Genomic DNA, 23,191 nt, shown 5'->3' with positions numbered 1-23,191 from the left:
ACCGACAAGGTCTCTCTGTGCCTCCCCCTCTTGTCGAAGCCAAAGCAGCCCCCTCTTGCCGAAGCCGGAGTCGAAGGGAGGGTGCCGAGCACCCCCCTCTTTCCCTCTCTTCGTCCTATCTTTCGACAAGAGAGGGGCGCAACCCTTGTTTATCTCCCTGTTGTGGCAGGGGAGGGCGATGCCCTCTCTGTCCTCTCTTTTTGACAGGGGAGGGGTGCCTTGTGTGGCAGGGGAGGGGCGCTCTCTCTCTGTTCTGATAGATTGCTTGAAGGGCCGCCATCGAAGATGAAGGATTGCTCGAGGAAGAAGAAGAATCGAAGGAAATCCCGCACCGTTGCTACTTTCTCATCTTCGTCTTCACCCTTCTTTTCTCTTTTACTGTTCAAGTTGTCTGCACATCGTCATCAAACAACGAACATTTGAAACATAGCATTCGAGTATGGTTCAAACAAACGTTGAACTTGAAACAGTTGTTAGGGAGTGAACAAAACTCAAAACTCTGTTTGATTCTTTTTGTTCATTACGTTCAACCCTGGACAAGCCATCAAACATACCTACAACGAATACGTATGAACTATGAACGTCTGAAGCCAATAGAGGAGAAATAAGGATGTAATTATTTACTTTGTTTTTCTAGAAAATGTTTACTCCAAATATGTGTCTTTTTACATATTATATTTTTTTAAATAAAAAATTACCTAAAAATGCGGATATAAGCGTCGTTTCATTAATGGAGCCGTGTATGTCGAATATATTGAACGTGCAGTGGCTTTTATGTAATTATCTTCGAAAAACATAGGCATAATTTCAAAGCTTCCCATATATAAAAGTGTCACGCCAAACCCACCGGTTCCAGGTTTGGGGCTTCTGGTGGAGAAATCTGTTTTTCCGAGTGTTTTCGACGGATTTCTGGTGGACCGACCGGTTTTTAACCCAGCGTTTTGTGGTTTTCGGAGCGGTTTTCCTTCCGAATGCTGGTAAAGCAAGCGCCTTGCCCGTTTTTTCAATCTGTTTCATTATTTGAATACTCTGATTCGTGGAGCGTTGGAAACCAGTAGAGGTTGATCGCGCTTTTAGCGGTTTGATTCTTGGCGGGGGATTGCAGGAGACCTCCGCTCCTTTCCGCCGGAAACTCCGTACGGATTTTTTTCCGGTGAGGCCGATCTGGTTTTCCGGGAGGTTTTGACGGACGTATCAGAAGCGTCTCCACTCAAGGCGGAAAGTTTCGGAGCATTAGTGCTTTTCCGGCGATTTAGGATTGGATCCTCTCTGGTCGGGAAACCCGCTTTAATATCGATTTATTTTTCTGCGATTGGGTGGGGATTCTTCCGCCGGCGGTCAGACCGATTCTGCCTCTGGTTCAGAGTCTTCCGATATATTGGAATCGATGATCGGTAGAATGAAGATGAGGACTTGACTTTTGAAGTACGGTTCTTGCTGGAAGCTTCCGTTATGGGAGCGGGGAAGAACGCGTTTTCTTTTGTTTTTTCTTCATAGGAAGAGACAAAGTTAGGATTTTTGGTGTGAGCTCTCTTGACTTCTGGTGGAAAAAGCGGAAGCGAAGTTGTTAGAATCACGGGAGTGGATTTCGTGCTTTCCGGCGAAGCCTTCTCAAACTAGTGTTTCCCTGGAAGTTCCTTCCAGAACTGCGAAATCAGGGTTTCCGGTCTTCTCTCCTACAAGAATCATTCACTTTTAAGGTTTTCCGGTTGATCTATTGTAATATAACTGCGAAGTATTCCAGGAAGCGTTGAATTAAGGCTTTTCTGGTCCGTTTCCGTTGAAGTCCGGGAAATTTAGGGCTTTCTGAGGGAGAACGAGAAGCTTTGGGTCTCGGGTCTCTGTCTTTTAGCCCGGAACCTTGTTTTGTCTTTGGGAAATTAGGTTTTGGTAGTTTTGATTGGTTTGGAGGGATGACCTCTGGAACGAGGCTCCCTACGTGGAAGGAGAGGGAGAACAACAAGAAGAGAGAACGTCGGAGAAGGGCAGTAGCGGCCAAGATATATGCTGGCCTGCGCATGTACGGGAACTACAAACTGCCGAAGCACTGCGATAACAACGAGGTCTTGAAGGCCCTCTGTGCAGAAGCTGGATGGACGGTGGAGGAAGACGGAACCACATACAGAAAAGTAAGTACTTATCCTGATCCTTTTTTCTTTTTAGTTTTCGCCTTTGTTGTTGTCGTTTCTGTTATTGTTGTTTTGTGTGTGTGGTGGTGAATTTTATTTCGGGCTTATTAGCATACTGCTGGGAAGTGGGAAGAAGATCTGTATCGTCCGTAACTTGGGGCAATGATTTAGGTGGACGTGCCTCCTACGGTGTAGTGAGGAGAAGTACTAGCGTGGCCAATTTTGGAAAGCGGTGGTGTGTTATGTTGGTCTAATCTTTCCCCTTGATGTTGGTTCTTGCTGGACTTAATTGGGATCCAAGATTCTAATTTTTGATGATTGTAAGGTCACTGGGTGATGCTGTAAAGAAAAACTGCCCACTTTGAATGACGGAACGTTATCTTTTAACCTTTTAATTAATGGTTCTTGTTGCTCCATGCAAACAATTTGATTCTTGACAAAAATTTGTTGCTTGTAGTACAATTCGTGCACATGATCTTACTCTGATGAGATCGATTATATTGATCGTTGGGAGAGTGGCCCAATATGTGGCTGGTATCCTTGCCATCTGTGATGGTTGTTTAACGTCACTTTTTCCTTTTTGGGAGAGTTCATCTTTGACTTTGTTTTTGTGTGCCTTACGTGGTTTCATCACTAATCACTATGGATAATTGGAGATGAATGGTTGTGAAAACGGGACCAAGCTGTCTTAAGCTACTAATTTAACCTTGATTTCATGTATTGATGCAATTTTTATCTGAAAATGGCTAATCACCGATATAAATATTAGTTTCTGCAAAATTTGTTTACACTTTTTATTTCTTTTGTGTAAATGGGCTGACAGATAAAATCCTTTTTGCATTTCTTGAATTGTCAGAGTTCTGGTTTGAAAATAACATGGTTATGCTTATAAGCAGGTTCCTATGCACCTTTTATTTGGCTAGTGTTTATGAAATAGGCTTTTCTCAAACATTTTTTCTTATGCTAATTTTGTTTTGTTCCCTTTTACAAAGTTTATTAAAGTTATTGAAAATGCTTTAAGTTTAATAGAATATTCTTGGTTATGAGTTTTCACACCAAAAACTGGTTGCTTTTTTTTATGTAGTTTCACGTGACTTTCCTTAGAATGGTATGAGTCTATTTTCTAGTGGGTGAATTCTTCAAATGCATAGTTTTTTCTGAGATGTTAGAGAAGGAAATTATGTGGTCCTTTTCCTTCTTCCTTTCCTTCCTTTTTCTCCTTTCATAAATTTGCCCTCCAGTATCTTTTCACAATGCTGTTGAGTGACTTGCGTCACAATCAATCCATGTATTGATATTTGTGGGCAGACTTCGTTTTTCCTAGCTATTGATATTGATGGCCAGTCACAATTGCATCGTGCTTGTGATTTTGTAATGTTGCCAATAAATAGTTATATAAAAGTTGACCATGTGCAAATTTATATTTGTATATTTCCACTAATGGATGGTTTAGGAGACTATCACTAAACTGATGGCCAGAGACCAGCTTAAAAGATAGAAACCTGGGTTTGTTTATCAGTTGACCTTGTTTACTCTTCTCTAAGGTCTATAAACCTCATGCTAGAAGCTCATGGTCTCAGGCTCAAACTTACAGCAAACTCAATCTTGGCAATTACTCGTGTTAAAGTCCAACAAATGGTATTCATTGTATGTCTTGGCTTTTAGTTCTCTTTATTATGTGGATTCTATTTTTCCACCTTGTTCAGAACAATTCTCGGCCATAATGTTGACTTTTTAATAATTCTCTTGTGCCACTGCGTCCAGTGTTTCCAGACTCGGTTACTAAAAAATTTGGGCCCTACAGAGTTTCATAGTCGCAAAGGAACTATATCTGACAGCATGTCTTGCAATTTGTTTTCCTTTTCATTTTTTTCAGTATTTATGAGTAAGCTGTCTACTGTCACTCTCCCATACAAACTAATGCTTAGTTGGATGCTTTTCTCCAGAATTATTGGGGCGGGGCTCAACCTTTGTGGAGCCATTGTTCTGCAGTCATTATTTCACACATGCTTGTTTATGAATCTATTAGGCATGCATGTTGATGGCAATTTTCCTGTGTTTCACCAGGGATGCAAGCCAGTTGAGCGCATGGCCATGATTGGAGGGTCTGCTTCTGCAAGCCCATGTTCCTCCTACAACCCAAGCCCTGCTGCCTCTTACAACCCAAGCCCTGCTGCCTCTTCGTTTCCCAGCCCTGCTTCTTCCTCCTATGTGGATGGCAACTCTCTCATTCCCTGGCTTAAGAATCTCTCCTCTACCTCTTCCAGTCACAAACTGCCTAACCTCTATATTCACACTGGCTCAGTCAGTGCGCCTGTAACTCCACCTCTTAGCTCGCCAACCTCGCGTGGATCTCCTGTTAAACCTGATTGGGAGTTGAGCAATGGTGACCCTCTAGCCTCCAACACTGCTGCTGCACCTTGGCCGCACCACCACTATGCCTTCCTCCCTAATTCCACTCCTCCTAGCCCTGATCGCTATCAAAACAAGTTGAAACTCATTAAAGGTGACTGGCTTGCAGGATTCCGGCTGCCATCTTGTGGCAGCCCCACTTCACCTACCTTCAGCCTGGTGAGCCCTGCCTCTAACCCATTTGGTTCAAAGGATGAGGGGGGCAGCTCTCGGATGTGGACGCCAGGCCAAAGTGGGACATGCTCACCATCAGGCAAGGAGGTGGGCCCTGATCCAGGTGATGTTCGCATGATGGATGCCTCTGAGGAGTTTGCCTTTGGGAACAACATGGTCGTGAAGGCATGGCAGGGTGAACGGATTCATGAAGAGTGTGGGTCGGATGAGCTGGAGCTTACGCTCGGGATTTCTGGAAGCAGGTCTGCTGAGAGCTGATCCACTTATTTTTCCCTTTTCTCTCTATTTTTTCCCTTATTTCACATGGCTTTATCGTAGAGAAAAGTGTTTGGGAAAAAGGATAGTGTTTGTATTGTGAGCGGACTGCAGTAGGGGGGCTTTTGAGATTTTCTCTGAATTCCACCATATTTGTTGACAGACAAGAAAAATGGGTATTTTATCAAATTAATTTAAGACTATTTTATGTTTTATAATCTGATTCTTAGGATCATGCGATTCACAAGCATGGGGATTTGCATGTCTGTACTGCCCTTTAAGAAGCTGTCTGCCCACAAGCCCCAGGCATTTTCTCCTATCTGAATACTGGGATCTGGTTTAAGATGGTCCAGTAGGATCTGTGCATGGGACTCGGGGCTCGCTGCGTAGCCAAGGTTTTGCTGTGCTCTTCAATGGGTCCTTAAAATTGGTGATACATTGTTAGTTTGTTAGCCATGTTTGCTTGTGGGTATTTCATCTTGGTGGAAATTGAGGCACGTATAGCTTGTTGAATTACTTCAGATTTTGCAAAAGCTGATGGGAGGTGTTTTCCAGTTTGTGCTTCATGTGATTTACAAGAATTTCTCGTGGATTCCCTCAGCAACCAGTTTTTTTTATAGCCAAGCTGGGGTTAGGCAGACCCCCACCAGTTGTACAACCATACCATTGTGATTTAAACTTGCAACGTCCCAACACAAGGTGATGTGCACTAACTGCTCCTACCAAACAAGCAGAGACTTTGTTGTGTTATTGCAAGAAAATGCCATAATCGGACCAGGATCTGCTAATCTGGTGGATCTGGTTAGGTCCAGTCTGGATAGTAGGCATCAGGTGGCAGCCAATCTGGTGACATTCTAGGTCAGACCCTATCCTGAGGGTGCGTTTGTGTTGGACGGTAACATTCTGTACCTTCTTAAGAATAGACTGGTTCCAATGATTCTGGGGGCGATATCCGTGTTTGCATCACCAGGGTGGACTGTGGAAATAAGCTTTTATTTCTGCATGACGGGAACGCCCCCTTGAAGCGATTTCATCTCCTTGTGCTATTTATCCAGTTATGAGTTGTGCTGATTCAGTGTTTTGAAGGGCTCATGTTATAGCTTTTGTCACTTCACATTTTTAGGGCCTAATGGCTAATGCGCATGTCAAAAATATAGACTTACTGGAAAACATGAGACAGATGCTTACAATGCATACCAAGGTACAAACTCTTGTGACTCATCCTGCAGAAGTCGGTATGACACCACCTATTTCAAAGTAGATGTGGCCACCCTATGCCCGTGGGAAGCGTGTAGTAAGAAGCCGGTTTCTGCATAAAGGCCAGGAACTCGAGCCTGCTTCTGCGGGCCTTATTGGCAAACACGAAAGCCGCTTTCCTCTCATGGTATAACCCTTCTCTTTGGAAATCCTCCGCCTGGGGGGCGGTCAGACTTGCTTTCAACGGATGGAGATTTTGCACAGGTTTCCTGTGTGCAAATCCCTTCTGTATGTCACCCTCAATTTCGAAGCACATCAAAATGAGTCTCAGTAAGTGCGCGTGAGAGGAAAACGTATTTTTCCCAATTCTTTTTTGTTTCTTAGAATGCTGTTTTTTGTCTCTAGTTCAACTAATGAATTAATCTTTTTGATGACGAGGAACCCTCAACGAGAACTGGGTCACTTACCCTGCGAGGTAAAGCCAGGGTGGGGTCACCGATACCCAAGTCTTTATGGTGCCCACCAGTTAAAGGCAATCCACACAACCAGTGGGAGTCTAATCTGGGACGCAGGGATCAACACCTTCTCTCCAAGTCTACCGCCACTTGGGCGACCTGGCCGGGTGTAGCTACTGTATTAATCTTGTTCATTTCATTGAGGGTGTCAAATAGGTAAATCTGTGCGTGTGTGCGTGATGTATATTGTTATTTTTTGTTATCTCACATGTATAAGTTGTCTTTCATCTTGTTCATTTGTAATGATACCAAAAGAAATACAAACCTACTCCTTTACTATAAATGGGAACTCCAACATGTTCTTGATGGCCCATATTGCGTTCGCACATTGCAGCCCATATATTAACATACAAAATTGTGCTTCAAAGCTTCCCAAATCCTACACAAACCACTCCCACTCCCACTTCATCTGTCTACAGTATCTCAAAGCCAACATAAACAACGCCGTAAAGAAAAATATACACGTTTGATTCATCTTTATAATAACAAACCACACTAGCGGCAGGTTTCTAGATTGTACTTGTCATGGTAGAAGCGATGGTTAAGCGGTTCACCTTTTCTGTCTGTTTTCAATGTCTATGTAGGTGGCTTGAAAAATGAATGAACGCAAGGAAACAAACCCATGATAGCTTTCTGATACGAGCACATAGTTGACTGAATTCCCAGTGCCCCCTTATTTTCTCAACTTCTTAATAAGCTTCAACCTCAAATGAGGCAGTGCAACAAAGTCGACTTCATTTTTAGGATCTGTAAAGTCAGTTTCCATCACGTATGCTTGGATATTTATACATTTGTCTAGAATTTCAGTCAAATATGAGAGGAACTATTCCTTCTCCCACCCTCTTATGAGAACAATAATTATGTACATGAATGAAAAGAATCGACATGCATCGATATATACAAATGCACAGGCACGTCACAAGGTTCTGCACACAAGAATTAGTTTACAGAGGCTTTTCTAGATTGGGGGATAGCTTGCAGTTTTTCCCTTTCACGCTTGCCGATTCTTCAGGAGCAGTAAAACAGCATCCTGCAGACCCATCAATGATCACTTCTGCTACTTCCGGAAAAGATCAGACAAGGCATCATAGAGAATTGCAGCTGCAGGTGGCCTTGGCAAGGATCCAAGAAGAATTTCATGTGCAGAGATGGAGGACATCCCATAGAATCGGGAGTTCTCTGATGTGCGCGTTGTTACAATGTTTCCTTCAAGTGAACAACCAGCAAAAGCACCTGAGGGACCACAACTTGTCAAAGGCTGCCAATTGATAGACATCTGATCTTGAAAAAACATATAGAATACAAAGAACTTAAGGCTGAAAATGGATTGTATCCAGTGGATCAGGGTCCAGGCCTACAACAGTGGATTCAATTGATGATTGATAAAGTCATAGTGTTCAGCTTAAAGCCACCAGACGTTCTAATGCAACTATTAAACAATTCAATCAAAGATTTAAATCCTTTTGCAAACACTACCATTTTTCCCAACCAGCCTATTCTTCAGTGGAAAGCAATTCTGCCTAAAACAACCTAAAGATTAAGCAAGATTCAGCAAAAGGTTAACAACGCTTACCTTTACTACAGCTGTATGTGTAACAAGCTGCATATCCACCATCTCCCAAACGTACATCAACTTCAGCTGCACGTCCCAAAGCTCCGGCTGCTGCACTCATAGCAGCACCAACAGAGAAATGCATATTTCCACTGAATGTCTTCACAGCATCCTCGTTCCTCAACACTATAATGAAGTCTGTCAACTCACCTCCAGCCTACAACAGATCAAGAAGGAAAATTTAAGAGAGAATATCCGCAAGTTGCATTGTAAAGCAAAGTTTGTAAATGATGGCTTGACTCCCTGAATGGTCTGATTTCAACTGAGCCTACTACATACAAGTCAAACCCCAGCAACATTTGTCCTGAAGTTGGCTAGTTCCTCATGGACTTGAACAGGGGAGCATCAGCACCAATCTATCTAAATGGGTTAGGATCTAGACCAAGTCCTCTGAGTCGATGGAGAGAGACACAAGTCCGAGGCAAGCAGCCTCAAATGCATGGAAAATTTATCAAGAAACATCTGAAGCAGCATAATCATGAGTAGTCAATAGGTAGCTTATGCAAAAGGACAGTATATACCTGAGTACCCCAGCCAATACCAAGAGAAGAGATTGCAGATGGTGATGACCACAAACCATCTTCTCTACGAGCAATCACAAGGCCTGTCCCTACCTTATATGTAATCATCACGCCAACTTTCACTACAGTAAGAATTGCAAGACCTTTTGCATATTTAAGAATATTATCTGGAATAGATCTCTCTGCTTTCACGATGCCAACCTGAAAAGTTACTCGAGTATCAATCATAATTAAGATAAATAAATTGGCCATAGTTCACTTAAGGAACTAAATGAAAAGTAAAAGCATTTATAACTGACTGTGGGAGCTTGAAACTAAAAGCAACTGTTACTGACAGTGATTTCGGAAGAAAGCGATTTAGATAGACCTAAATAATACAGACATTTATGGGTTCAGTGTGAAAATCATTATAGATGAAATTGTAAGGACAAAAACAAACAATAGATTAGAAAATGTTACTAAAAAGGGACATGTGCTTCAGTGGTAGCACTAATAAGAGCCGTGAATTTTAATCTAGGACAAGCACATAATGAACCTTACAAGAATTTTGAAATTAGAGAGACAAAGGAGAACCGAATAGATCAAACAGCATTCTTTTAGGAAGCTGTAGTGCTAAAAACAAAAGTATTGCCTGTCATACATGAAAGAGTAAATGTATAGCAACATCCTCTAAGTAAGACCTTTATGCCAAACTTGTACAATTTGATTAGATTTAGATCTAGATGAAATACATGAAAGGTGCTTAGGGACAGAAGATGATACCCTGAACAGGAGATTGGAACTAATAACAATATCAGTTAATAAGAAATTAAAAACCGCAAACATGCTTGAGCATCAATGCCGCTAATCATTAATGCATGCAATTCGTCTAAAACAATGAAAAAGAAGAGAAGGGGAAAGACGGATTTGAAACAAGTACCTTACAGTAACCTCGGATTGTATTTGTAGCCTTGTAGATCTCATATTCCATTGACTGAGCCCAAGGAAAATTTACCCAGGATCTCAAAGTGCTGAGGTCTGTCAGATCATGTGTTGCGAACTGTGCAGCATGGCTTACTTTATCTACTAAGTAAGACTGGACAGACTCAAGTCGCACACAACAAACATCACAGACACGTTGTGGGTCATTTGTGTGAAACTTTAATGGCAACAGACTCCTTCCTCTAGAACATTCACCACAGAATATTCCTCCACAAAACCGGCAATGATGCCTTGAACACATTATGGGATGGAACCTCACACTGCATAGCATGCAAGTGGACGCAGAACTGTCAGCCAACCATTTTGGCAGCTCTGCTTCAAGAATTTCATTCACATTATTTAAATTTGTCTCAGTCAGAGTCTCAGCTATTTCTCTCCAAGCTTGATGTAGAATGTGGCTTGACATCCACGAAATTCTGCATTTTTGGAGCTCACCAGATGCTAGAGTGCTCATCTTTCCACGGGCTACCACCAACATCTCCCTCACTACATCCCACATAGTGAGGTCCTTATCTTCCCCACCGAACTGATTCCATCCCAAGTCTCCCTCAGGAAAGTAGCCACCATTGGTGTGGAAGCTCCTGTTCCATTCTTCATGAACGCTCTCGGACATAGGTGGAACAGAAACTGGTATCCATACACCTGATTCCTCATAATGAGGGAAATCATAATAGAAGTATTTACCAACCCTATGGTTATTGCAGAAATCCTGCGTGTAATTGTTCCCATTGATATCTTTAGGGTCAATATTTCTGTATTCTTGTGCTTGAATTCTCTCTTGACCGGACAAATTTATTACCCTTGAATGGAGATCCTCAGTGTAGATTGAAATGGGAGACACCTGATCCAAACTCCACCATAGTCAGACCAATTTGAAAGTTTCACATGTATGAAAATTCAATGTACAACTCTTGCCCCACACCACCTCGACCCCCTTGCAATTTTTTGAGGAGGATATTGTCCCTCATTTAATTGATCATGGTTTTCATTTAAAAGGATTATATGAAAAAATGTCAGAACAAACAGATGCTTGGAACAAAAAGATTCCATTGTTAAGCCTACCAAGAAAATACAAGATAATATAACAGTAGCATAAATCAGAAAACAATGTTGCACTGATTAACAGAAGCTTAACTTCTTAATCAGCTATTACAGAAAACAAAAAAAAGGACATTTGTTGGTCATAAGCAGCAAAAATGGCATCCAAGATATAACATCCACAGCCATCAGTTTGAAACTTGCTGGCATTAGAAGTTCCAGGAGAGCTGAAATTTTTGAAGTGCAGTCTGTCAAGTGATACACTAAACTAATTTCAGTTCAAGCAATTGTGTGCTTGTAGAGCAGCCAGATCACCTTTTCTCCTTCAGATTTTCAACGCCTAACAGTAGTAAAAGAGAATTGAAAATGACTAGCAGAATTTAAAATCTTAGTTCCACATAAAAGCCAAATTAAACCTTTAAGAAGTCAAGATATATCACCAACTATCCTTTTAACCTAAGGAATACATTAACATTAAATCTATACTTGATCAACTATTTATAGGTTTTCTAACAGGGAACGTGAACTAAGCACCATCTAAACCATAAAAAAGTGATAGGCCTCACCAAAGCAAATGATAGTCATGATTCCTGTCAAATTTTGCCTGTAAAACGGTAAGGACTGACCTTGCATTTCATTACTGATAACAGTTCATGATTATCTGAATATGTTGATATTCAAAATGGATACGTGTGCTAAACAAAGTTTGTCCTCTCAAACTCTCCCACTCTATCAACTTATCATTCGTATGTGCTCTATCTTTGGTTATATTTAAACCAAAACATGTACATTGAGCATCAAAAACTCAAATCGCAGTAAAGGTCAAGAATTCCAATTTTATGTAATAAAACTAAATGAAAAATCCAAACAAATCACAACCATCCACAAATAAAGGTGCCCATTACCAAAAAAAGCGCTTTCATTTACAAGCAATTTAGTCTTATAACAGAAAATTAATGATAACAATGATACAACATCGACAACAAGGCCGATGTTGTTACCTATAATTAATGCTATTAACCGTAACAATAAGGGATTCCCAATTCGTCAAATTTTAAATCTACAGGTGCCGAATCACCAACCATGCATCCATCAATTCTACGAGCGGAGTAACGAAAAACCCTAAAAGGCTAAAACCAATCCACGAAAACACTATCCAAGAGAGCCCCTCCTTATTGTTATCCATAACGAGACGCACCCACTGGCTCGATTAGTTAAAGGCGCGATCGGATTCACAGAACCGCGCGGAATCAGAATCCGATTACGTCAAAAACTCTCTTGCCCCTTGTCTTTTATGGAAGAATTCCAGTGGAATTAGGTTCAAACACCACACAATTCCACGAAACCAAACACGCCCTAAAGGAAAAGTAAGAAAAACCCCCTTAAGTTTCAAGGAATCGAGGGAGAGATTCACCTGAGGAGAGGAAGAATTAGGATTTCCGTCTTCTTCCAAGATGGGAAGGGGGGCCCGAGTTTCCGCGTCCCGGGAACCAACGGCTAGGATCTCCGGAGACATAACGTTCCTCTCCATCGGGTGAGGATCAGTTGATGGATTCCATGGAAAGGATTTCTAGGGTTTACAGGAACAGCGAGGAAGGCCTTCGATTTAGGGCTTGACAGACGGGCAGAAGAAACGAGGAGGAAAACGCAATCATATTCGGAAGCAATCAATCAATCGGAGGCGATTAATTTAGAATTCCATTTATAATTTATTGAAAAATTTACAAAAATAGGCCTAAGTTTTGAACAAATTAAAAAAAAATCCTATATTTTGAAAATTTACAAATCCCAGCTAGGTTGGTGAAATTGTTCTCGACAAACAGTAGCCCGCGTGCCGGCCCGGGCCCGGCCGACGTATATCGCCGGCCGGGTTTCGGCCTGGTACTTAATGGGCCTGGGCTGAAAATCGTGGCCCAAAAATGTCAGGTGTTTTTTTATAACACCTTATAATTATGCGGCTTTTCATAAATTATGCTTTATTTTAGCAGCACTCGGGCCGGCCCAGTTTAGTCATGGTCCACGTCCGGAACGTGTGACCCAGGAGTGGTCAGACGTAGCTCGGTTAGGTTGGTCTTGGTCTGATGGACCTGTCTCATTTAGGTCCATTATGGCGGGGATGGGAGCTCCAAGTGCAACCAGAATTCCACATGTCATTTCGGATATGGACCAAGAGAGTTTGTTTCAGACTCTGATCATCTGTGTATTCAGATCCTATTGGACCAATAATTGAATTACGGTTACTCTTGTGCCAGAACTTGCCTTTTTTCTCATGATTTGCTATTATCATGGGAAGATCATGCTGCCGGATCTGACTCAGATTAAGATCCAAATTGGACCCACTGCAACAACATTAAAATTTGAAGATTTCATAGAGAAACCACCCCCCAAGATCCGAGACCTAGCCATGCTAGCTCTGCCTGCCATACTCACGGTCTCTGTGGGCTTACCCAGTGCCCCCAGGGAGTTTCCACTCTTGGGCTTGCTCCAGGAGTGACTCCCATGAGATTTGAACCTAGAATACCCCAGGGAGTTGCCAGTTGCCACTTGATTTTTCTTTATCCACTGATGTTTTAGCTATCTACTAAGACCAGGCTCTATAAGCCAATTAAACACAATAACACAAGGTTAAATATGATAGCTGGATAGTTATGTAACATGATCACAACAAAGGGGTATCGGGTTCAAATCCCACGGGGTTATCTCCCTTGCCTATAAAAAAGGAAAGGTAATAGGTGGATCTTAAAAAAAAAAGGAACACGTCAATCTGTAATATGATTATGTTGAGATAGATAGCACTGTGAAAGGTTAATCCTGATGGTTGCTTCCATAGGCAGCTGAATATGGATCATAATTCTTGATTTTGAGCTTGTTCTTTTGTTTAATTACTTCTTGGTATGCAAGCATATGCATGATTGCACGTCCCCAATTGAAGTTGCTCAAATGTTTAATGTAAGTCATGATGATAAATAATTTATTTCATCTTGTTCATAAGAGATAAAGTGGATGATTTTTTTTTATAAATTTAAATTCTATGTAATACCTAATCTAACATTTTCCAGAGTAGCAGATGAAGTGTTAATTTTGATGCACTTATTCTTGAAAACTATGAGACTTTGTGAATAGTTTCACAAAGAACAAGGTGTTACAATTTAGAATTAGTGTCATGCTTCTATTCCAGTTTCCATAGATAAAAATGGACAAAAGTCTGCTACAGACAGTAAGTTAAACTTGGTGCAAATAAAAGGGCAGCTTTTCACAATAAATTCATACAAGAGCACACAGTCACAAATATAGGTCTCGGCATATTGGCAAGGCAATTTCTCGCAATAATATAGGTTTAGTTGATAAATCTTGAAAATCTAAAAAAAAAAAAAAACTCAGTGCTTCAAAAAAAAATATATAAAAATAATAGAAATAAATAAGAAAAATAACATGTTTAGATAATAAAATGCACATAATAAAAAAATAAGTAAAAAAATATAAAAAAGATGAAGAAAAATGTAGTTAAGATATAGAAAGGAAGTAAAAAAAAGCAAAAAGGTAATTCATAATATCGTGATATTATTGCGATAATAATGTGATATATATAAATTTCTGAGATTTTCAAAACATCATGATATTTTCCCCTTATTATCATTTTTTGAATTTACAGCTATATTATCGTTAAATTTTCAAAATATCATCTATATCTGTAACTATATATGAGAGCACTTGAGCAAAATGCATTTATTTTCTAAGCTTTCCTTCGCTCCCTTGTTGCCTATTTAACACATTGAGATGTCAAAGGAAATTTACTTTCATTGTACCATATCATTGAAAATTATTGGAGTGCCAAGCTGAAGGCCCAGGTTCGAATCCCTCTGCCACATGAGGCTTAAGAGATATCTGGTAGGGGTCTGCCTAACCCCAGCTTGTCTTTTAAAAAAAAAAAAACAAGAAAAGAAAATGATTGGAGTATTAATTAACTAACCTTTCCTTTTTGTGGTAAACAAAATTTACTTTGTTAATGTTTTTGTAGATGCTCAACTTTAATGCATTGATTTAGCGACACTTTATTTCAAAGTTTTTCTTATTCTTTGTCAAGTATGCATTATTGGTCTTATTATTCGCTTATAAATACCATTCCTGGTCTGAGAACCAATTGATTTTTAGGTCTTGAAAAGTTGAACTTCGTTACGAGACGCATAAGTTACTATGTTCATTACACTACAGTTTTACCGTCTTTTTTTTTTTTGGGATAATCCAAGGGAAAAAAACCCATCACTGACCGCACATTGGCTGGCCTCAGGTTGGTAAAACTCTTGAGGTCTCCCTTGCCCACCCGAAAGTACACCCAGCATCGATCTTACATCAAGAGATGCCGCCCATGGGTTTCGAACTTGTCATGAGGAGCAGCACTCAATAGAGAGTATAGGGGGAAGAAAAAAGTAGGATATAAGACGTGAAACAAAAGGAGGTGGAAGCAATGAATTGAACTCTTATTTGCTCAACTCCTTTGGCTGGGGGACGATTGCATCCTGTACTGCATGGGCGCCATGTCCTGCATCAATGTGGAATGTTTGTCCCTAAAAAAATGGGATGAGTTGTTTGGTTCCTTTGGGACGAGTCGTCCATGGTGTCAAACTTATACGAGGGGTACAGTTCATGTCTTTAAATTTTGTTTCACTTATGCGTCGTCAGACAAAAGATCACAACTTACACATCTGGGTAACCTGACTCTCTCCCTAACCAACTGGGGGAGCCTGCAAGGGACCCAATGGATTATTTAAGAGCCATGTTTTTGTCATTGTTGTCTTGATGGTATTTTCTCCCTCATTGATTATTTAACATACTATTTCAACTTGTCTTCATTTCCTTCATCTTTTTATTTTCATGAGGAATAGGGAAACCAACCCCAGGATCAGAGACCTAGTCACGCTGGCTAAGCAGTGGCGGAGCCACATTCAAGCTAGGTCAGGCACTTGCCAACTTTAACCAAAAAAGCCTCCCCAATAAGGGGGTTAAGGTCAGTGTGGGCAGTGCCCACCCTATCGGGACTTCCCACCCAATGAGAGATCTAGTCAGGGTTAGCACCACCCGACCTGACTTCTTTTTTGTGCTAGAATAATGAGTGCCAGAGTTTTTCATGCCAGAATAACCATGTAAAACCCATATTCATATTTTACTTTGTCATCTCAAATCTAGTTTAGATTTGGGCTCAGATCTATTGCATAATGTTCAGATATGGACTAAGGCATGACATGATCATCTTGTTATAAAAACTTCAAATACTTGACATGATTAATATGAACCAATCTAGTTTTGTATAATTTTTTTATACAAGACCTTATTGATAACATTGTTTAAACTAGAATAAGCTCTAGGGAGTCAGCTTATGCACAAGCACTAACTTTTAATAGCTTTCTAGAACCAAGTTTGAGAAAGAGACATCTAAGGATAAGAATCCTTCATCAACAAAACAGAAAGATCGTAAAAAAATGTAAAATGGAGAATGCTAAAGACATCATATCAAACTATCAAGTAATCCAATAAATTTCATAAATTTAAAAATCATCATTCACATTGAATTAAATAAAAAATTTCATAATAGGCAAGGTTCGAAACCAATAACCCAATCTCAGAGTCCAATGTCAAAACCCCCATGACATCCCAAAATAAAACCCTGATACAGTTCAGTCATCCAAGTCCAAAAAAAAACTAATCTATCATGCCTCATCACCTAAATGTTAAAATTATATAGAGTGAGAATAACATCCTTAAGTATAGAAAAATCACACAATCAGTGCATAGACTAAAATATCATCACATAGTTTTAGTGATTTAATATTTTGAATACGACATGCATTAATTAGAACTGAATACAATTGTAACAATTAACATATGTAATCTAAAGAATGCCATTTACATAACATTCAATAATTCACAGGTTTATATTACCTTTTATGTAAAAATAATTAATCAATGCATGAACATATTAAATCATTAAACATCTCTTTAATGCATGAGTAACTTTTATTTTTTTCATTATCTTTTCTTTCTTACATGATACCTGCAATGCTCTTTTTATATGCACAACACTAAGTTGTTTTTCTATCACAATTACATGTGGGCACTACAAAGCCCTAACCAGGGTAAAAGGCAACGACCTAGGGTGTATATTCAAATAATTTATGACTTATTAACCTGACATTGTACAACTCATTGGTTCCTGGTGTGAGGTGATCAAATGTCAAGAGAGTCCCCTACCTTTCAACCTGATATATCAGTATTCGTTTAGCTGAAGTGCATACATATCACCCCACAGCTGCAGTGGTAGCCTAGCTCCCTCTCTTCGTAGGTAGAGAAAGCAACCTTCTGTGCTATAACGAATCTCACATATCCTAAAATACATCTTACGCTCTCCTTATAATTCACAAAAGAATTTAGTGCACATTTCACTTTTTATTTAGTCAATTTTCTTGTAATTCATGCCTCATCACATTTAACCACTTATAAGGTTAGTAACCACAAACTCAGGCATAGGCATAGCCACCTTTCGAGCTCAAGCAAAAATAAATTCAATTAGGCCTTATTCAACCGTTAATTCAATCCAACTAGATTTGCATAAATATAATTCACACATGCATTTTCATGTTCGGATAGGTCAAACAATTATTTTTTACACACGCAATAAATATAGTATCAACACGTAAGTCACTTTATGTATGCATTACAATATTCTTTCAATTATGCATTCAATGTACAATAGAATATCATCATGCTTCACATATATCATGTCATGTTGAATGCAAGCATATCATAACATTATGCAATCCATTTTGACATTATAAAAGAAATTATAATATAATAAATCAAAATATGCTACCCACAGCCTCATTAGGACAATACTATACACTTATAGATCGTGTGTTCATTTGGTTTAGCTCTAGAACCAAGTCATGTCCAACTGATATACTTTTGGACCTATGACATACACTCAAATACTAGTCTCAAATTCAAAATTGTATGAACAAAATTTCGTGGTAAGTAAAAATTGTATTATAACCTGTATAAAATGAATTTAAATATAAGACTTTCAAACATGTTAACTATATACAGGCAAAAATTTAGCCCTAAACTTATTCTGGATCAACGAATAAAAATTATGTAAATGCAACCTAGTTTATGTTCACAAAACAATTATGTCTTTTAAAAAAAACATCAACTATGCGTTACATAAAATAAAATAAATTTTGATATTTTTATTGAGGGCACAAGTCCCCAATTGAGTAAAAACTAATTTCTATTAGAGATATAAAATTCCAACAATACAGGTTATTTTTGTTCTTTGACAGACTATTTTTCAGAAATTACATGTTTTGAAACAATATTATGTGATTTTTAATTTCCAAACCGTAAAAAATCAGCTTACAAGAATTTTTTTGTGTTCTTCAATATATAAACTAACACACATAAAAACATCATTTATAAATTCAGAATACATTGAGAACAATAAATTTTACAAAATTATACAGCTTACATGAAATTTTTGTCGAGACAAAAATTTTTTGTTGACTTGTAGAGGTCGTATCTCTCGATTAGGAACTCATTTGAGCTCAAATTATTTTGGGGATTGATTCCATATGTTTGAAACATCCTTCCAAATTTTGAAAATTTATGAGTTTATCATTTTGGAGAACTAGATTTTTCTTTAAAGCTGATCAAAATAAAAATAAAGACATAACATAGTTTTTAAGAAAACACTTAAAAAACTTTATGTATTTTAATTAAAAACACAAAAAACAAGCATCCAACAATTGTTATTCATCAATCATACATTATATTCATGCATATAAATATCTAAACATGTTGTAAATACAAAAACATCATACATATCATGAATTCAACACATGATCTAACATTTTTACATAAGAAAACATATTTTTCTTCAAAATGATTTTTGAAAAAGATTTCAAATTTAGAAAAACCTTAAATGTGATTTCTAATCCATCAAAACCATATTCAATGAAGACATGAATGTTTTCGGCATGCTAAACACAAAAGAATACTTGATTCAAATTTGGGATAATCTGAAATCTGAAATCGCATATCTATATAGTATCGTTTTGCATAGTTTCATAAAAACCGATGCAAAACCGATACATAGATTCAATTCATGGTTGTAAACCATGAACTTGAATTAAGATCTGGATTCACATGAATCAATCTCAGATTTAAACCTATTTGTATAGATTTTTCATACATTTTTGTGATTATTCAACGTGCAAAAGTTGTTTTTGAGGAATGGGGTTGTTACATGCGATAGGTATTTTTAGTGAGTTGTGATTTTCTGATTTATCGTGAGCTGCATGTGTAAACTACAAAACGCTCCTAGTTTTGCTATTTTTTTATTATGCAAGCCAGACTCAAAGTTCTATTTCTCAGTTTTTTTATTTCTTGTAGATCATGAGAATACACCCACCTCAATTTTGATAAATATGCAGGAATTATTAGTAGTATTTTTGAGCTTTGATTGATATTTTGTTAGAAATTAATGATATGCAACTAGTTGTGTGAATCAAAGTTTTGTACAGAATTGATTACATTCATTGTGGACTGTACATCTTTTTTATACACCGTACAGAATCGATTATTTGATTACATTCAATTTTTATTTTGTGAAATTTGATGAAACAGCCAAACAGACGGAGGGATGACCGGCAACAGGTTTGCAGCTACCTGAAGAAGGCTGCTACTTCACAGCCCAACATCAACCCAAAAACGTTCAATTGCTTCCCGGCAAATGCAACATCTCGTTAGGAAACCCCATTACTATAAGATTGCTCAAAGTAATCTCTCTCTTAGCTCTCTTATGTGTGTGTGCACACGCACACACATACACAGCACCCGCAAGCGCAGCTTCAAAATGGCCTGTTACAATCACCCTGCATGTACACTGCCTTACATATCCCCAGCAACAATAAAGCTATGAATATCCCAAATTTTTTATCACTTGATGCACCCAAACAGCCCCCGGATATTAGAGAAAATTCCAATGCTGATTGCACTTGATTGTACCGGATATCATGTTTGAGTCGCCAGACTAATCAGTCTCCGGTACACACCCTTGGGCCATGCCCTGTGCTAGGACCGCATCCACCCCTGAGACAATTTCACTAACTAGGGCTATACAGAGACGGAGGTCCAAAATGTAATGAAGTGCCGGATGAAGTCTCCAAGAGCAAAACAAGAGAGCACACACATACACAAATAGCCACTAATGGGCAAAAGAACAACACAACCACTTAAAGTGGTAAGGCACCCAAAAGAAGAGGAAAAATATATATTTCACTCAAAAGGCTTCAAAGAAGCATATTTTACAATGGGGAGAAACCCCTTTATTTATAGACAAAAGAGGAGGCCTTGGAAGGGCTCCTAGAGGGACGTTGGAGCCCTTCCAACGGTCATAAATATGACCGTTGGATGCTCCAACGTCCCCCTAGGTGGGGCCCATTCCAAGGTGGAAAAGGAAAAGAATAAAGAAAAATAAAAAAGAAAGAAAAAAAGGAAATAAAAGAAAAAGAGAAAAAATACAATATGCGATAAGAAGTAAAAAGACTGTTTTACCCCTATATGGGTCTATTTACAAAAGATATAAATATATACATATATATTTATATATGTAGATAGACACATAGACATATATATAATTAATATATATATGTGTATGTGTCGTGATCTATATATATATAAATATATATATGTACAACATATTTTAACACCCCCCCTCAAACACACGGTGAGATCACCGAGAGTTTGCTAAGGAGAAAGAAGAAACAAGGCGATGGCAAAGCTTTAGTGAAGAAGTCCACCAACTGGTACTCGGTTGGAACATAAGGCAATTGAATGGTGCCTCGTAGGAACTCATCACGAACATAATGACAATCCATCTCAATGTGCTTTGTTCTTTCATGAAAGGTGTGATTGCTAGCAATGTAGATAGAGCTCTTGTTGTCGCAGCACAGCTTTGAGGGAGTTGAGAATGAGACCCCCATATCTTTAAGCAAACTTCTTAACCATACGATCTCCGTGGTGGTAGTGGCCATCGCACGATACTCTGCTTCAGTAGAAGAGAGTGAAACTTTCTGTTGCTTCTTACACCTCCAAGAGATAAGTGACTCTCCAAGAAACACACAATACCCTGTGGTAGAAATACGATCATCGGGGTTACCACCCCAATCAGAGTCAGTATAAGCAAGTAAAGTAAGAGGTGAAGAAGAGGGTAAGAATAATCCTTTTGTTATGGTGCCTTTCAGATATCTGATAATTCTCATGACAGCAGCCATGTGAATGGTGGAGGGAGCAGTCTGAAATTGACTTGCACTATGAACTGCATGAGAAATATCGGGCCTAGTGATGGATAAGTATGTGAGCGACCCAATTAATTGACGATAAGGTGTGGGATCAGCTAAAGGAGTGCCATCACTAGCTCTCATCTTGGCATTGATTATTTCTGGTGTCTCCACCTTCTTGTCATCAGTCAGTCCAGATCTGTCAATAATGTCGGAGGCAAGCTTCATCTGAGAGAGGACATACCCTTTGGGAGAGTATGCAACTTCAATACCTAAAAAATATCTTAGATAACCAAGATCAGACATATCAAAATTTTCTTTGAGAATATTCTTAATAAGGTTAATATCTCTCTTATCATTACCTGTGATAATCATGTCATCAACATATAATAACAGAATTGTAATGTGATCATTAGAATTTTTAACAAACAAAGCAGTATCAGTATAACATGAGGAAAAACCATTATCAAGAACTACTTTGCTAAAAAGATCATACCAAGCTTTAGGTGCTTGTTTAAGACCATAGAGAGCTTTATTTAACTTTAGAATATTTCCTTTACCAATATCAAGACCTGGCGGAGGATCCATAAGCACTTCTTCATATAAATTTCCATTTAAAAAAGCGTTTTTAACGTCAAGTTGATATATAGGCCATTGTTTAATGGAGGCTAAGGCAATTAAAGTTCTCACACTAGTCATCCTAGCTACGGGAGCAAAGGTTTCCTCATAATCAATTCCATATTCTTGGGCATAGCCTTTTGCAACCAAACGAGCTTTGTATCTCTCAAGAGATCCATCACACTTAGTTTTAACTTTATATACCCATCTACACCCAATTGCCTTTTTTCCTAATGGTTGGGGAATAATACTCCAAGTTTGAGCTTTGTTAAGAGCCTTTAATTTAACTTTCATTGCTTCAATCCAATGTGGATGATCTTTAGCTTCTTTAAAGGAAGTAGGCTCATGATATGAATGAATTAACATGAGACAAGCCCTATAATTAGGTGAGAAAGATTCATAAGATACAAATTTTTGTGGAGGTCTACTATTACGAGAAGATCTCCTAGGTGCATTAATAGGTTCTTCTAATGAGAGATCTTGAGAATATCTTTCAAGAACAGGTTGATGTTCAATTCCTGACCGCCGGGTATATACATTCATTTCATTAAGATTCTCAACTTGAGAATCATTACCATGCTGAAGTATATCATTATGATGGGAGATGCCATCACAAGTATTATCGCAAGTACTTGCATCTGGTGTTTCAATTCTAGGAGCAAGATCAAATAGGAAGGAATAGTCAAGGTTTTCTCTAGATGTGTAAACATCAAATCCATTTTGTTCTTCAAGAAAATTTACATTTCTTGATATATAGAGTTTATTATTTCGAGTGTCATAGCATCTATAACCTTTTTTATTTTCACCATATCCAATGAATGCACATTCAATAGCTTTAGGTGATAGTTTATCTTGTCCTTGAACAAGTACAAAACATTTACATCCAAATATCCTTAATCTATTAAAATCTGGAGTAATTTTGAATAATTTTTCAAAAGGTGATACATTTTTTAAAGAAGCAGAGGGCATACGATTGATTAAATATGTTGCGGTAAGAAGAGCTTCGGCCCAAAAGTTTTTAGGAACATTTTTAGAAACAAGAAGTGTTCTTGTAGTTTCAATTAAATGTCTATGTTTTCTTTCCGCAAGACCATTTTGTTGTGGGGTTTTAGGACAAGATCGTTGATGTAAAATTCCATTTGTTTTGAAATAATTTTGAAAATCTTTAGACATGTATTCTCCTCCAGAGTCGGATCTAAATATAGCTATATTGTTTTGAAATTGGTTTTGAATAAGAATATGAAATTCTTTAAAATTATTAAAGACAACGGATTTATTTTTAATAATGTATACCCATGTATATCTAGTAAAGTCATCAACAAAACTAACATAGTAAGAGTAGCCTCCCTTGGACAGAACGGGTGTCGGTCCCCATACATCGGAATGCACAAGCTCAAAAGGTCTTTTT

At 38.5% G+C, this 23,191-nt stretch overlaps 2 protein-coding genes across 2 annotated transcripts; one reads left to right on the top strand and one right to left on the bottom strand.

Annotated features, from left to right (window-relative positions):
* The first annotated feature begins 808 nt into the window (after positions 1 to 808).
* Positions 809 to 5,188, top strand: LOC149819777 (BES1/BZR1 homolog protein 4-like). Its single transcript, XM_089983753.1, has 2 exons — positions 809 to 2,129; positions 4,197 to 5,188. Exons 1-2 carry the CDS (start codon positions 1,914 to 1,916, stop codon positions 4,971 to 4,973), a joined length of 993 nt encoding a protein of 330 aa, XP_089839879.1. The 5' UTR covers positions 809 to 1,913; the 3' UTR covers positions 4,974 to 5,188.
* Positions 5,189 to 7,392: 2,204 nt separating this feature from the next.
* On the bottom strand, positions 7,393 to 12,511 carry LOC149819776 (uncharacterized). The gene is made up of 5 exons (XM_089983051.1): positions 12,249 to 12,511; positions 9,735 to 10,637; positions 8,816 to 9,016; positions 8,256 to 8,451; positions 7,393 to 7,915 (listed from the first exon to the last, which is right to left on the bottom strand). The coding sequence occupies exons 1-5, from the start codon at positions 12,363 to 12,365 to the stop codon at positions 7,740 to 7,742; spliced, it is 1,593 nt and encodes a 530-aa protein (XP_089839177.1). The 5' UTR covers positions 12,366 to 12,511; the 3' UTR covers positions 7,393 to 7,739.
* Between the last annotated feature and the right edge of the window lie 10,680 nt (positions 12,512 to 23,191).

The sequence above is a fragment of the Nuphar pumila genome, chromosome 12 (assembly GCF_984573655.1).
Source record: "Nuphar pumila chromosome 12, dmNupPumi1.hap1.1, whole genome shotgun sequence".
In the NCBI taxonomy this organism is placed as follows: domain Eukaryota; kingdom Viridiplantae; phylum Streptophyta; class Magnoliopsida; order Nymphaeales; family Nymphaeaceae; genus Nuphar; species Nuphar pumila.
Note: the sequence above shows the minus strand (reverse complement) of the source record. Positions and strands in the feature narration are given on the sequence as shown.

Bases quoted from the DNA above. Each gene is read 5' to 3' on its own strand.
- LOC149819777 (XM_089983753.1), top strand. From the start codon at position 1,914: ATGACCTCTGGAACGAGGCTCCCTACGTGGAAGGAGAGGGAGAACAAC. The intron at 2,130-4,196 runs GTAAGTACTTAT...GTGTTTCACCAG, and splicing joins ACGGAACCACATACAGAAAA to GGATGCAAGCCAGTTGAGCG.
- LOC149819776 (XM_089983051.1), bottom strand. From the start codon at position 12,365: ATGGAGAGGAACGTTATGTCTCCGGAGATCCTAGCCGTTGGTTCCCGG. The intron at 10,638-12,248 runs GTGAATCTCTCC...AGTTTGGATCAG, and splicing joins CTAATTCTTCCTCTCCTCAG to GTGTCTCCCATTTCAATCTA. The intron at 7,916-8,255 runs GTAAGCGTTGTT...GTGGTCCCTCAG, and splicing joins CACATACAGCTGTAGTAAAG to GTGCTTTTGCTGGTTGTTCA.